At 40.9% G+C, this 12,991-nt stretch overlaps 1 protein-coding gene across 2 annotated transcripts in view; it reads right to left on the reverse strand.

Annotated features, from left to right (window-relative positions):
- Positions 1-12,991, reverse strand: part of LOC149167469 (Sept9 (DUF616)) — a 108,548-nt gene that overhangs the window by 89,850 nt on the left and 5,707 nt on the right. For both annotated transcript variants that reach the window (XM_089433002.1, XM_089433003.1), the window contains exons 3-4: positions 12,652-12,723; positions 12,282-12,481 (exon numbers count right to left, since the gene is read on the reverse strand). In XM_089433002.1, coding sequence (XP_089289128.1) covers positions 12,282-12,481; positions 12,652-12,723 — 272 coding nt within the window. The remainder of the gene's footprint in view (positions 1-12,281; positions 12,482-12,651; positions 12,724-12,991) is intronic.

Consider the following 12,991-nt stretch of genomic DNA (forward strand, 5'->3'; position numbering starts at 1 on the left):
CAGAGAGACTGTTACAGGTGTACTAGTCCTTAGTAGTGAACATGATGACTTGTGCAGAGGATGTGTGCTAGGAAAGTACGCTAAAGCAGCTTTTTCCAGAAGTAACAATAGAGCAGAGTGTGTATTAGAATTAATACACTCAGATATCTGCGGTCCTATGTCCACAAGGGCTCTTAGTGGTGGCGAAAACTTCACCACTTTTATCGATGATCACTCTAGAAATACTTGGATCTATTTCTTAAAGACCAAGGATGGGGTCTTTGATCATTTCCGAGAATTTAAGGGTCTTGTTGAAAATATGACAAGGAAAAAGATAAAGGTATTGCGTTTAGATAATGGTGGAGAATATACAGATAAAGACTACCTAGGTATCTAGGGGCAGAAGCTTGCAATACGACAGTATATATCCATAATAGAACTCCTCATAGAGCATTGAGGAAGAGAATGCCCGAAGGAGTTTTCACAGGGAAAAAGCTGGAAGTCAGTCATCTCAGGATATTCAGAAGTGTGACTTATTGTCACATTCCAGAGGAGAAGCGCAGCAAACTGGATCAGATTGCAGAGAAGGGGTATCTCGTAGGATACAACGAAACCTCAAAGGCATATAAAATCTACATTCCTGACAGCAGTAGTAAGATGGGATGCAAAGTTCATGGAAGATAGAGCTTTCAAGGAATCTCGTGAAATGCCTACAGAAGATTAGTCAAGAGATGTTCCGTTAGTCCAAGAGCAGCAGGGGCAGCAAGAAGGACAGGCAGGAGAGCATACACCTGGGTCGAGTACAGTGACTAGCACCAGTATCTCCTCAGAAGGAGGAAATGCAGATGCTTCTCAACAAACAGAACGACGGGATCAAGAGGAAGAGTTGGTTGAGCCTCCCACCACCAGTGGTAGAACGAGCAGAGAAGTGCGGCAAACACTGAGGGACGCAGAGGAGTTTGTTGGAGCTCCTAGAGCCGAGAAGAGGCAGCGTAGACAACCAGATAGATACCAAGCATTGGTAGCTCAGGTTGAATAACCCTCTAGTTTTCAAGAAGTTGTTCAACACCAAGTATGGGTGGATGCCATGGTGGAAGAATACAACTCCATCATGACAAATGATGTCTGGGAAGTAGTACCAAGACCAGAAGATAGATCAACTATAGGATCGCAATGCATCTACAAGATCAAGTATGCTACAGACGACAGCGTAGAGAAGTACAACGCAAGGTTCATAGCAAAGGGGTACGCTCAGAAAGAAGGAATAGACTATGAACAGACCTTCGCCCCAGTTGCTCAATACACCTCTATCAGATCTGTTATATCCCTAGCAGCTCAAATGGGATGGGAGATTCACCAGATGGATGTCAAGACAACATTCTTGAACAAAGTGCTAGAAGAGGAGGTGTAAATAGAACAGCCCGAAGGCTTCGAAACTCATGAGAAGAAAACTCATGTTTGCAATTTAAAGAAATCCATGGGCTCAAGCAGGCACCCAGAGCATGGTATGGTCGTATTGATAGTTACTTGCAGCGGTTGGGATTTGTCAAGAGTGATGTTGATCCCAATCTCTACTATTTGTTGGTAGAGAATGAGCCACTTATTCTGGTACTATATGTGGATGACCTGTTCCTAACTGGGTCATCTAGGCTCATCCAGGATTGCAAGAAGAATCTTGAAGTCGAATTCAACATGAAGGACTTGGGATTGATGCATTATTTTCTAGGGTTGGAAGTTTGGCAGAAGAATGGGGAGATCTTCCTTGGACAAGGAAGGAGGATTGCCAACCCATGGCTACTTCCACGATCACCAACTAGAAGAAAATAGAAGCATCAGAGGACAAAGAAGTAAATCCCACCTTGTACAAGCAACTCATTGGGTCACTTATGCATCTGGTCTACACTAGGCCACACATTTGTTTTGCTGTCAACACTCTTAATCAGTTCATGGTGGAACCAAAAAGGATGCATTGGGTAGCGGCAATACACATTCTTCGGTATGTACGTGGAACAGTCGGATATGAGTTGAAGTACTCTAGAGGGGAGGACGTTAGTTTAAATGGGTTCACTGATGCAGTTTAGACAAGTAATTCAGTAGACTGAAAAAGTACCTCAAGGAACTGCTTCAATGTTGGATCAGGGATGATCTTGGTGCAGTAGGAAGCAGAAATCAGTAACACTGAGTTTAGTAGAAGCAGAATATATGACAACCGGCACAGCTACATGCGAAGCCATATGGCTCAAAAAATTGCTTGTGAGATTATTCAGAAAAAGGATGGAAACAACCAAGTTTTACTGTGATAATCAGAGTTGTATCAAACTCTCTAAGAATCCAGTATTTCATGATCAATCGAAACATAGATATCTGTTGCCACTTTATTAGAGACTGTGTTCAGCATGGGTCAGTACAACTACAGTATGTTCGCACAGGAGAGCAGGTGGTCGATATACTCACAAAGGCTCTCGGAAGAGCTAAGTTCACTCAGTTCAGAGAGCAGATGGGTATGGTTGAAAATTCGTTTCAGTAGCAACAACAGTTTGCAATGCAGCGACAGTTGGCATGGCAGTGCCAGTAGCAGCACAAATGCAGAAATTCGAAGGGAGTTGTAATACAAATGTAGCATTGGCAGTGGCAGTTTCAAAGGTAGTAGTATAGTAGCAGCAGCAGCGCAGTAGTTGGTGGACAGCATGTCAGACATCAGCAGCGCAATGGACGATGCTTCAAAGTCAGAGCAGTATGCAGTAGCAGTATATTGCTAAAGCACATTCCTCGCTAATAGAGAGTGTTGATTTGGGGTAGCATCAGATGTGCTCTAAGCCTCAAATTTTGCAGGGAGGCTTGGGCACATGCATTCCAAAGAACCCAAAAACCATTTTGGGAAATTCCACCCAAAGACGATTATATTAAAATAAGTAATATCTTTAATGGAGTTCCTAAGTCTAAACTAAGGAAAATTAAAATATTAATGGGTATTAATCTAATTGTGGGTGAATCTTCTAGATAAAGACAAAGATCAAGTCAAAATGATTTAAGCCTTTGATTAGGAGTTAACCTAGGCTGTTGGTTGTCCAACAGGAAGATATAAGAAGGGGCTTGAGGGTCATTTGGAAAATACACTAAGAGATCAAGAGATTGAATTTCTGAAGTGAGTTCTGAAGAGGAAATTCTGATCGAAGAGATCTTTTGCAATAGAGGGGCAAGTACAGTGATCCGGAGGAAGATTTCTAGATCCAAAGAGGTAGTAGCAAGAGGCTGAGTTATTTCGAGTGCAGGAATGCGCGAGTGCAGTAACTCGCGAGTGCAGGAACGCGCGAGTGCAGGAACGCGTGAATGCAGGAACTCGCGAGTGCAGGAATGCGCGAGTGAAGGAACTCGCGAGTACAGGAACGCACGAGTGCAAGAACGCGTGAGCAAGAACGTGCAAGCAAGAACGCGCAAGTAAAGGAATGCGAGTGCAGGAACACGCAAGTGCAAGAACGTGAGTGCAGACAACACGAGTGTCGAGGTTGTTTAGGGAATATCTCTGCCAGATTCTCTTGCTGTTTGTATTGCCAATTGGGCATCCATAGATGTACTCAGATTTCACTATTGCATAATAAAATAAAACCCTCACTACTACATTGGTTTTCCCACATTGGGTTTTTCCGGGGACAATTGTCCAAAAATAACTGTCACTGTGATTGTATGTGTGCCAGTATTTACTTACATTTATTTTCTGCAATGTTTTAATTGTGAAGGCTGCAATAGAATATATTTCGATATTTGCCGTAAGAATATTGTAGATAATTTATTTATGAGGTAATAAGTAGAAGAAATAATATTAATCACTGCAATAGGATTTCTATTCAAAAAATTTCACATAAAGAAGCAGATACAGGAAAGCAAGGAAAACTGCAGGATGAGCCGATGCCCAATGTTGAAGGATCGATGGATCCCATTGATCAACCCTATGTTGCGGGGGAGCGCCCCCCCCCCCTTCGAACCCGCTCCCAATCTGCGCTTCAGGCGGGAGCAGGTCGGGAGCGCGCTCCCGAAATCGCTCCCGAATAAAAAAAAATTGTTCCCTGCCAATTTAGGAATCATTGTCGCTCCCGGAGCGAAAATTACAGCCCAGGAGCGATCGCTCCCGAATTAAAATTTTTCGATCCAAGAGCAGATCGCGCAGCGCCAGGAGCGATCCGGCGGAACAACAAAAAAAAAAAAAAAACCACAGACCCGAAAAAAATCAAATTTAAGCCAAAAAAAATAAAATAAAATAAAATTGTTTTAAAAGCCCAATGGGGTTAAAAATATTTCATTATCACTTGAATGAGTTGAGTTAGAGCTGGAGAGCAAGAGCAAAGGAGCGAGGAGAGCAAGGAGCAAGGAGCAAGCCTGCAAAGAGGTAAGTAACTTAGTAATTTAGTTAGTTTAGTTAGTTTAATTTAGTTAGGTAGTAATTTAGTTAGTTTAATCTAGTTTATTTAGTTTATTAATTTTATTTAGTTTAAAAATCATGAATCTAAATTAAATTAATTAATCTAAATAAATTAAATTAATTTGCAGATTCAAAACCCTACAATTATCAAACACCATGGACCTGGCTATATTTCTTGGCATTTTCCTCTTCTTGGTCCCTTTTATGGTTATTATGGTGCTGGAGAGTAAGAAACTGAGGGGCCAAAATGAAGAGGGGGATGAAGAAGCTAAAGAAAGTCGAATTGATGAAAACCCCGGTGAAGAGGAGCTCCTTTTATGGTTATTATGGTGCTGGAGAGTAAGAAACTGAGGGGCCAAAATGAAGAGGGGGATGAAGAAGCTAAAGAAAGTCGAATTGATGAAAACCCCGGTGAAGAGGAGCTGGAGGAGGGTGAACATGACTCTCAAAAAACTAAACAAGACCAAACCCCTTTGTGGAAATATGTTAACAGGGCCAAAACAGGGAGAGGGGGTGGAACCACTAAATTTCATTACCCCCATTGCAACAATGATTACACAAGTTCATACACCCGTGCCAGAAAACACCTCTGCGGGAAAGGGCCTTGGGATGGAGACAAACAAATAGGAATCAAAACTTGTCCAGCAGTGTCAGCAGCGGATAGAGCCAAATACATAAGGGAAGAGGAGGAAGCCCAATACAAATCAAAAAAATCAAGGGGTTTCTTTGAACCAAGCTCACAACCACAAGCACAAAGAACTCCTTCAGCATCCTCCCAAGGTAGTGGATATGGAGGCACAGGGTCATCATCTTTAAAGCGTAGAACCATATCAGATTTCCTTGATGAGGGGTGTAGGAATGATGTGGATTCAAAGGTTTACAGATTTCTCTATGCATGTGGAATACCATTCAATGTTCTTCGCTCACCTTATTGGCACGAAATGGTTTCTGCCATAAATGATGTGCCTAAAGGATACAAGAGCCCTGGGTATGACAAGGCAAGAACCATTGGACTTGATCATGAAAAAGCAAAAATATCACATTCTTTGAATAGAATGACAAGTGCTTGGACTGACCATGGGGTGTCCATTGTATCTGATGGATGGACAAATGTAAAAGGCAAGCCATTGATAAATGTTCTTGCTGTGTCTGTTAGTGGTGCCATCTTTCTAACTGCACATGATTACTCAGACAAGTTCAGGACCGCCATCAACATTGCAGAAGCATTACTTGAAACAATTGACCGTATTGGGCCATACAATGTCATCACTGATAATGTTGCTAATTGTAAGGCAGCGGGAGCAATTATTGAGGATAAATACCCCAACATATTTTGGTCTGGATGTTTGGTTCACACATTGAACCTTCTGATGCATGATGTTGTCAAGAACAAAAATGCACAATATCAATGGATTGGTGATTTGTACAAAAAAGGCAAACAAATGATAAAATTTATTACAAATCGTAGCAATACCCATGGTCTTTTCCGCAATCACTCGAGATTGGAGTTGTTGAAGATTGCGAAGACCAGATTTGGTAGCTATTACCTCACCTTCGGGCGCCTTTTGAAGGTAAGAGATTCATTGGCTAGCATGGTATCAAGTCCACATTGGCAGGTATTAAAGGAAAGGGCTACAAATGCAGCTGACAGGGAAGGTTTTGAACTGGTGGAGGAGGCCGCTCTTGATGGTCAGTTTTGGACAAGTGTGAGGCAAGTATTGGATTTCACCAAGCCCATTTCACACGATTCGGTTTGCAGATACAGACAAACCAGTGATTGGCGAGGTGTATGAGCAAATGGATACCATGCTGGGGCAAATAAAAGATATTGTTCATAACAGAGATCCCAACTTGTACAAACTGATTCATGATTGTGTGTGTCAACGGTGGAATAGAATTAATCTTCCACTACATTGCTTGGCGTATATCCTTACGCCAAAATACTACTCTACATCTTGGTTGGGCCAACCTGCACCAGGGGGTGGGATTAGGACCAAACCCCATTTAGATCCAGAGGTAACTAGTGGATATTTGCAAGCATTAGAAAAGTTGATACCTGACAGGGAGGAATGTGCAGCGGTGCGCCTTGAAATAGGCAAATACTTCAGTGGCACTAGTTTGCATGGTAACTTCCATGCAATGGACGACAGAGATAGATTTGATTCTCTCAAATGGTGGGAAACATATGGTGGCCACGGACTTTTGCCAAAATTGGCAAAAAAAGTTCTTTCACAGGTTGTAAATACTTCTTCTACAGAGAGGTGTTGGAGCACCTACAGCTACATACATAATGTGAAAAGAAACAGACTCAATGAAAACCAAGCAAAAAGCTTGGTTTATGTGCACTACAACTTGAGGTTGTTGAGTCATTACTGTGATCGGGCTTATGAGGATCCCACATATAAAATTTGGGACAATCACCCAGAGGATGACAATTTGGAGGATGGCATTGTACATCTTGAAGAACTGGAAGAGGAATTTATAAGGGAGGAAGATGAAACAGCTACAGCAGCCATGCCACCTCCACCTCCACCATCCAGTAGCAGTGCTCGAGGTCTGAGTCTTGTTCCTTTGCTGTTGCGACCTCCATCTACACCCTCACGTGGAGGGCATGTGCCTTCTAGTTCTGGTCGTCAATCTGTGTCGGAGACTCCTAGAAGACCACCACGACCTGCTTATACTCCTAGAGACTCTTGTGGCAAGGGCCACATGTAGATTTACAGTTTACTTGTCTTTTCTAGTTTCTATTAGACTTTAGTTTTCATAACTGTTGAGTTTTGAGTCCTTGACTCTTGACTCTTTCATATCATAATGATATTTTTTGTAAACAATATATGACTGTGACAATGAAAATTTGAAGTTTGAAGTTGGCAATTATAACTCATTGGTAATGATTGTGAATTATGAATATGATGCTTCGTGAAAGACTAAAGTTGTTTCATTTCATTTCATTATTCATGTTTCATTTTATAATATTTCATTTCATGTTAACAGTTAGAAGTTAGGACTTAGAAATATCTAAAATATTACTTCTTGTAATGGTTAAACTTAGCTTGCAAGTACAACTTTGGTGATCAATGATGATAAATGTTATATATTAAATTTTCAATTTTGAAAGCTTGAAGTTGAAACTTTATGATTGAATTTGATGAATCATGATACACGAGACTCAATATGTTGTAGTTGTAATATGTATTTTACTAACTTGTGGACATGGTTGATGAAGATTATAATTTCTAGATGATTGATCATTGATCAATCTATGTTTTTTTATGTTTTTTATGTCTAATTCATCATTCTACATGTTTTTGTTGACATATATGTATCAAAAATTAAAAAATATATATATTTTTAAAAAATCGCTCCAGGATTCATTCCCAAACCGACAGCTTTTGAAAAGGGTCGCTCTCGCTCCCCGCTTCCGCTCCCGCTCCCAAGTAACATAGGATCAACCTCTTCATGAGCCTTCCTCCTCAAAAAGGAGACCCTCATGGCTTAGGGAAACTCTCAAAGATGCCCAGAGACATGTTGCTCCAAGGGCAACTTTTTGTGAAAGTAAGAAGTAGAAAAGGTACAAAGGGTACTTAGCTGCCATGAGCACCATTGTTCAAAGTAAGCCTTGCACATTCGAAGAAGTTGAGAAGCACCAAGTTTGGAAGGCTATTATGAACGAAGAGTATGAGTCGATTATGAAAAATGATGTCTGGGATGTGGTCCCTAGACCCAAGGGCAAATTCGTTGTCACCTCGAAATGGATCTACAAGATCAAGCATGGAGCTGATGGAAGTGTTGAAAAGTTCAAGGCCAGTTTTGTTGCTCGAGGCTTCTCTCAAAGGAAGGTGTGGACTATGATGAGATATTTGCACCAGTTTCCCAATATACCACCATCCGTTCAATTATAGCCCTTGCTGCCTCGCAAGGATGGAACCTACACCAGATGGATGTCAAAATTGCTTTTTTGCATGGTTCAATTAAGGAGGAAGTTTATGTAGAACAACCCGAGGGGTTCAAAGTTCAAGATCATCAGACAAATGTATGCAGGTTGAAGAAAGTCCTCTATGGGTTGAAGCCACCTCCCCGAGCTTGGTATGAGAGGATCAACAACTATCTGATGAAGCTGGGTTTTACAAGGAGTGAAGATGATCTGAACCTTTACTTTAAGGTTGAGAATGACAGACCTCTCATCTCGGTACATTATGTGGATGATCTCTTTCTGATAGGTACAGACCCTCTTATTCATCAATGTAAGAGGGAGTTAGCTTCCGAATTCGAGATGAATGACCTAGGACTGATGCATTATTTTCTAGGGTTGGAGGTCCGACAAAAGCTAGGTGAAATTTTCCTCTCTCAAGGAAAATACATTGTGAAGATATTTGAAAGATTTGGGATGGTGGACTGCAAGTCCATGACTACTCCGATGGAACTTAACTTCAAGAAGTTATGCGGAAGTGTTGTTGGGCCCAATTTGGGAAATCCTTCTGAGTATCGTCAACTCGTGGGAGCCCTGATGTTCTTAGTGAACTCCTGTCCGGACATATGTTTTGCAATGAATACATTGAGACGATTTATGGTCGAGCCTCATCACATACATTGGATTGCTGCCAAGAATCTCTTGAGATATCTCTGGGGCACAATCACCTATGGACTGAGATACACTGCCGAGAATGTGAGGCTCCATGGTTATTCTTATGTTGATTTGGCTGGCAATGCGGTGGATCGTAAAAGCACATCGGGATGTTGCTTCTCTCTAGGTTCTGCTTCGATATCCTACATGAGCAGGAAGCAGAAGTCACTTGCTTTGAGCATCGCTGAGGCCGAATATATTGTTGCTAGTATGGCCTCTTGTGAAGCTGTTTGGTTGAGGAAGCTCTTTAGTGAGTTGTTTGGACATGTGTTGGATACTACCGTGATCTTCTACGACAACCAAAGTGGGATTCGTCTTTCTGAGAATCCTGTGTTTCATTACCACTCCAAGCATATTGATATCTAGTACCACTTTATCCGGGATATGGTACAACGGGGAGCAATAAGGCTCCATCACATTGAGACTGATGATCAAGTCGCAGATATTCTTACGAATCCCCTGGGGAAGGTCAAATTCTTAACCTTCCGCGAACGACTTAGAGTCGTGGAAAGACCCTCTTATGAGGGTCCCGTTTGATTTGGATATTGAAATCTGGGAACTCTGGGGGGCTTGGAGTACTTCTTGGAGCAATGAGCGACCACAGGGTAAGTGGTTCACCTTCTCCTAGTGGTGCACGATGTACAAGGTAAGTGGTTCACCTTCCCCTGTGGTGCGCGATGTATAGGGTGAGTGGTTCACCTTCCCCTGTGATACCCCATGACGGTTGAGATATGCATAAGACGAGTGGTTCACCTTCTCCAATGGCATATGAGCAGGATGAGTGGTTCACCTTCTCCTGCCGATACATCCTACCCATGCAGTTTGGGACTCATGGGAAGTACCTCTCATCTGGCCAATGAGTAGGGAAATGAGGATAGGGACCACAGTACTATCGATGGACGCATAGTGTACTACTGTACTCCCTATGATAGGATGTCTGATATTGATATGGGATCAATGGAGACTGACTTCAAGTCAGTGGAGAGTAGTATGCTACACTCAATTATTGGAGACTGACTTCAGATTAGTGGAGAATGGTATGACACATTCTCAATCATTTCTTCTTCATTATTTCTTCATGTTCAGCAAAGCAGAGCAGGGCAAAACAGAGATTGTCAGATGGTTTGGGAGGTGGATTTCTCCCTAATTGAGAGGGAGTGTTAAATTTGGCAACTAGGATCAAACTCCACCTTGGACAACTCATATGATGTAACTGATATTTTTATTGGATTCCTCTTTCCGAGAGGTGTAGGATTGATCTAAAGATCATCTCATTCTGACATGTATAAATGGAATTATGAATTTATTTCGTTTATGGACAAATTGTCAAGGTCGGCCAGCAATCTAATGTAGGCTCAAAAGCCCAAAAGAGACGTCTCTTCACCCTCAACGTTGCATATAAATAAAAGAAGCATCTACCTCATTTGGACATCATTCATTCTCACACATATTTTTCTCTCCTCATCTGATTGGGTCATACAACTTCAGGGCAGCCTTCTTCTCCTCCACACATGCGAAGTTTGACTGAGATTTTCTGTTTTCTGGGTTGACCGAATTGCAGAAGGGTTGACCAGCATTGACCAGGCAGCAGTTGGCATTGTGTGACTGCGTTTTTCCTTGGAGAAATTCTGTTTGGGAAGGCCACATTTTTTGGTCACAGAAATTGAGGCAATCTGAGTTGTTTGACCAGCATTGACCGCAGGTTTGACTCTGCGTTGACCGAGTTTGATTGATATTTTCAGGACTATTTTGGGCTGATTTGGATTGTTGTTGGAGTCCGAGTTTACTGGGTTTGACCAAGCTGATTTGCAGGTGTAATTCTGTTGATTTGACCAGCGTTGACTTTCTGGTTAGGGCATCTTGTTGACTGCAGTTTGACTGGACAGATTTGACTGTGATTGGGCAAGTGAATTTTGTATATTGTACTCTCTCTCTCTCTCTCTCTGCTGAACTTTTGAAGAATAATAAGAAGACTTGATCAAAGGGTTTCCCCACATTGGGGTTTGTCCCTGGCATGCACCACATCTTGCGTCCTCTTGTCTTGGCTTGTCTTCTACTATATTTATTTATGTTATATCTGCATTTACTATCACGTTAATGTGATTGCTAATCTGGAAATTGATATTGGGCTAATAAGAAAAATTGAAGTAAATTGCTCTTAAGCATAGAACATACCATTGTTATCTAAAATTAACAAATGCCCCTTCACTCAAGCAGTTTGAGCAAAAATACATCAGATTCATGGCCAGAAATATACCTGGGAGGGACCATCCATCGATTATGGCTTAAAAAATTGGTTATCCCCATGGCATCAGAAGCTGCATAAAGCTTTGCCTCTCACAGCAGCATGGGAGATCTGGTTGGATAGAAATCATGCTCACTGCTATCATTAATGGCACTCTGCTGGAAACTTTCTGAGGTACTAAAAATGCAACAATACATACATAGAGTTATGTGTATGTATCGTTTCCCCATATTTGGATCTTGACTTTAAAGAAAAAACAGCAGATCCATATCTAGATCATGGTAATATAGTCAAGACTCAAAACTCATGCCCATTCCAGAAACTGGAACTGTTTGTATGTTTCATATGACTTTTGCTGCCACAGAGATATATGGAACAGCTTTGGGACAAATTTATCTGCATCAACGCAGAGATAAGTAAAGTTTGGAAGAAAAGAAGACCGTTCTGTAGTGAACAGTAACCCCAGTATTGCTCTTCTCTTTCTAGCAGTTCTCCTTCTTTTCAAGTAAGCTATCTCGTTGATCTTCCATTTCCAGACTGCATTGAATGGCTACCAAGCAGTTTTCTTTCCTTTCAAGTCAGCTATCTGGTTAATCTTCCATTTCCAGACTGCATTGAATGGCTACCAAGCAGTTTTCTTTCCTTTCAAGTCAGCTATCTGGTTAATCTTCCATTTCCAGACTGCATTGAATGGATACCTTGAAGTGATTCATTTAGTAAAGCTCCAGGAAGCAGATTTTGTTTCCATATTTGGTTCATAATAGTCCATATAGAAAGTAGTCTAGCAGATTAGTCAACATAGAGGTATCCACAAAGACTTTTAGACAAGTGGACTAGTCACCATAAGTCATGTTATAAGTTCATCATTACAGACCAAAGTACTTTATTTAGGCATTAGACTTATAAGAAAATCTTTAAAAATGTATAAAAGCATTAACATAGAAATAATTAGGAACCTCTCTTTTTCATACTTCCATGTACTAGTTTCCAAATAAAAGCTCATGGCACTCAGTTACCTTCATAGCTGGTTTCAGTTTGAAACTCTCTTCTCTTTGCTTCCAATTTTGGTATCCGCCAAATAACGGTACTAGATTTGAGTCAGTTTTCACTGCTTTGTCCTCTATTACATAGGACAAATTTCGAAGTAAGCTATCATCCTGCTTCTGTGATGGAATTGTGATGTCATTTGGATCATCCAAAACAGGTATTGGACAACCTAACAATGTGTTTCACTTCATTAGAAGGGTGATTTTACAACCATATAAATAACCAACATCAACTAGATAGGAATTTTACAACAATTTTAACTAAGACTCTAATCCCACCAAAATAACATCACAAACTAAATGAAAAATAGTACATGTCACAAAATTAGATCTTGCTTACGATGTACAGGTTTTGACAAGAGCCCCAATGTATCTAGCATGATGAATACCCTGCTATTCTTCTTGCATCGACCTGTTTATACAAAAACAAATAAAAGTGATCATGTAATAACCTCCTACTACATATTGATGAGTGTCAACAAGCACAATTCACAAATATAAAATTTAAATAGAAAGATGCATGTGTATGTGAATGAGAAATTGGTGTTGCAACAGTTGAAAGAGAAATTGAACCTTGTTTGGTATGGACCCCTATACTCTATCATTTTTATCAGTTTTGGAATGATGTCAATTATTTTAGCATTTCATACATCATAACAGAAGTATAATCTGGAAAACAA

The sequence above is a fragment of the Pinus tabuliformis genome, chromosome 5_1 (assembly GCF_031772625.1).
Source record: "Pinus tabuliformis cultivar Carrire ecotype Pingquan chromosome 5_1, CPIR1, whole genome shotgun sequence".
Classification (NCBI taxonomy): domain Eukaryota; kingdom Viridiplantae; phylum Streptophyta; class Pinopsida; order Pinales; family Pinaceae; genus Pinus; species Pinus tabuliformis.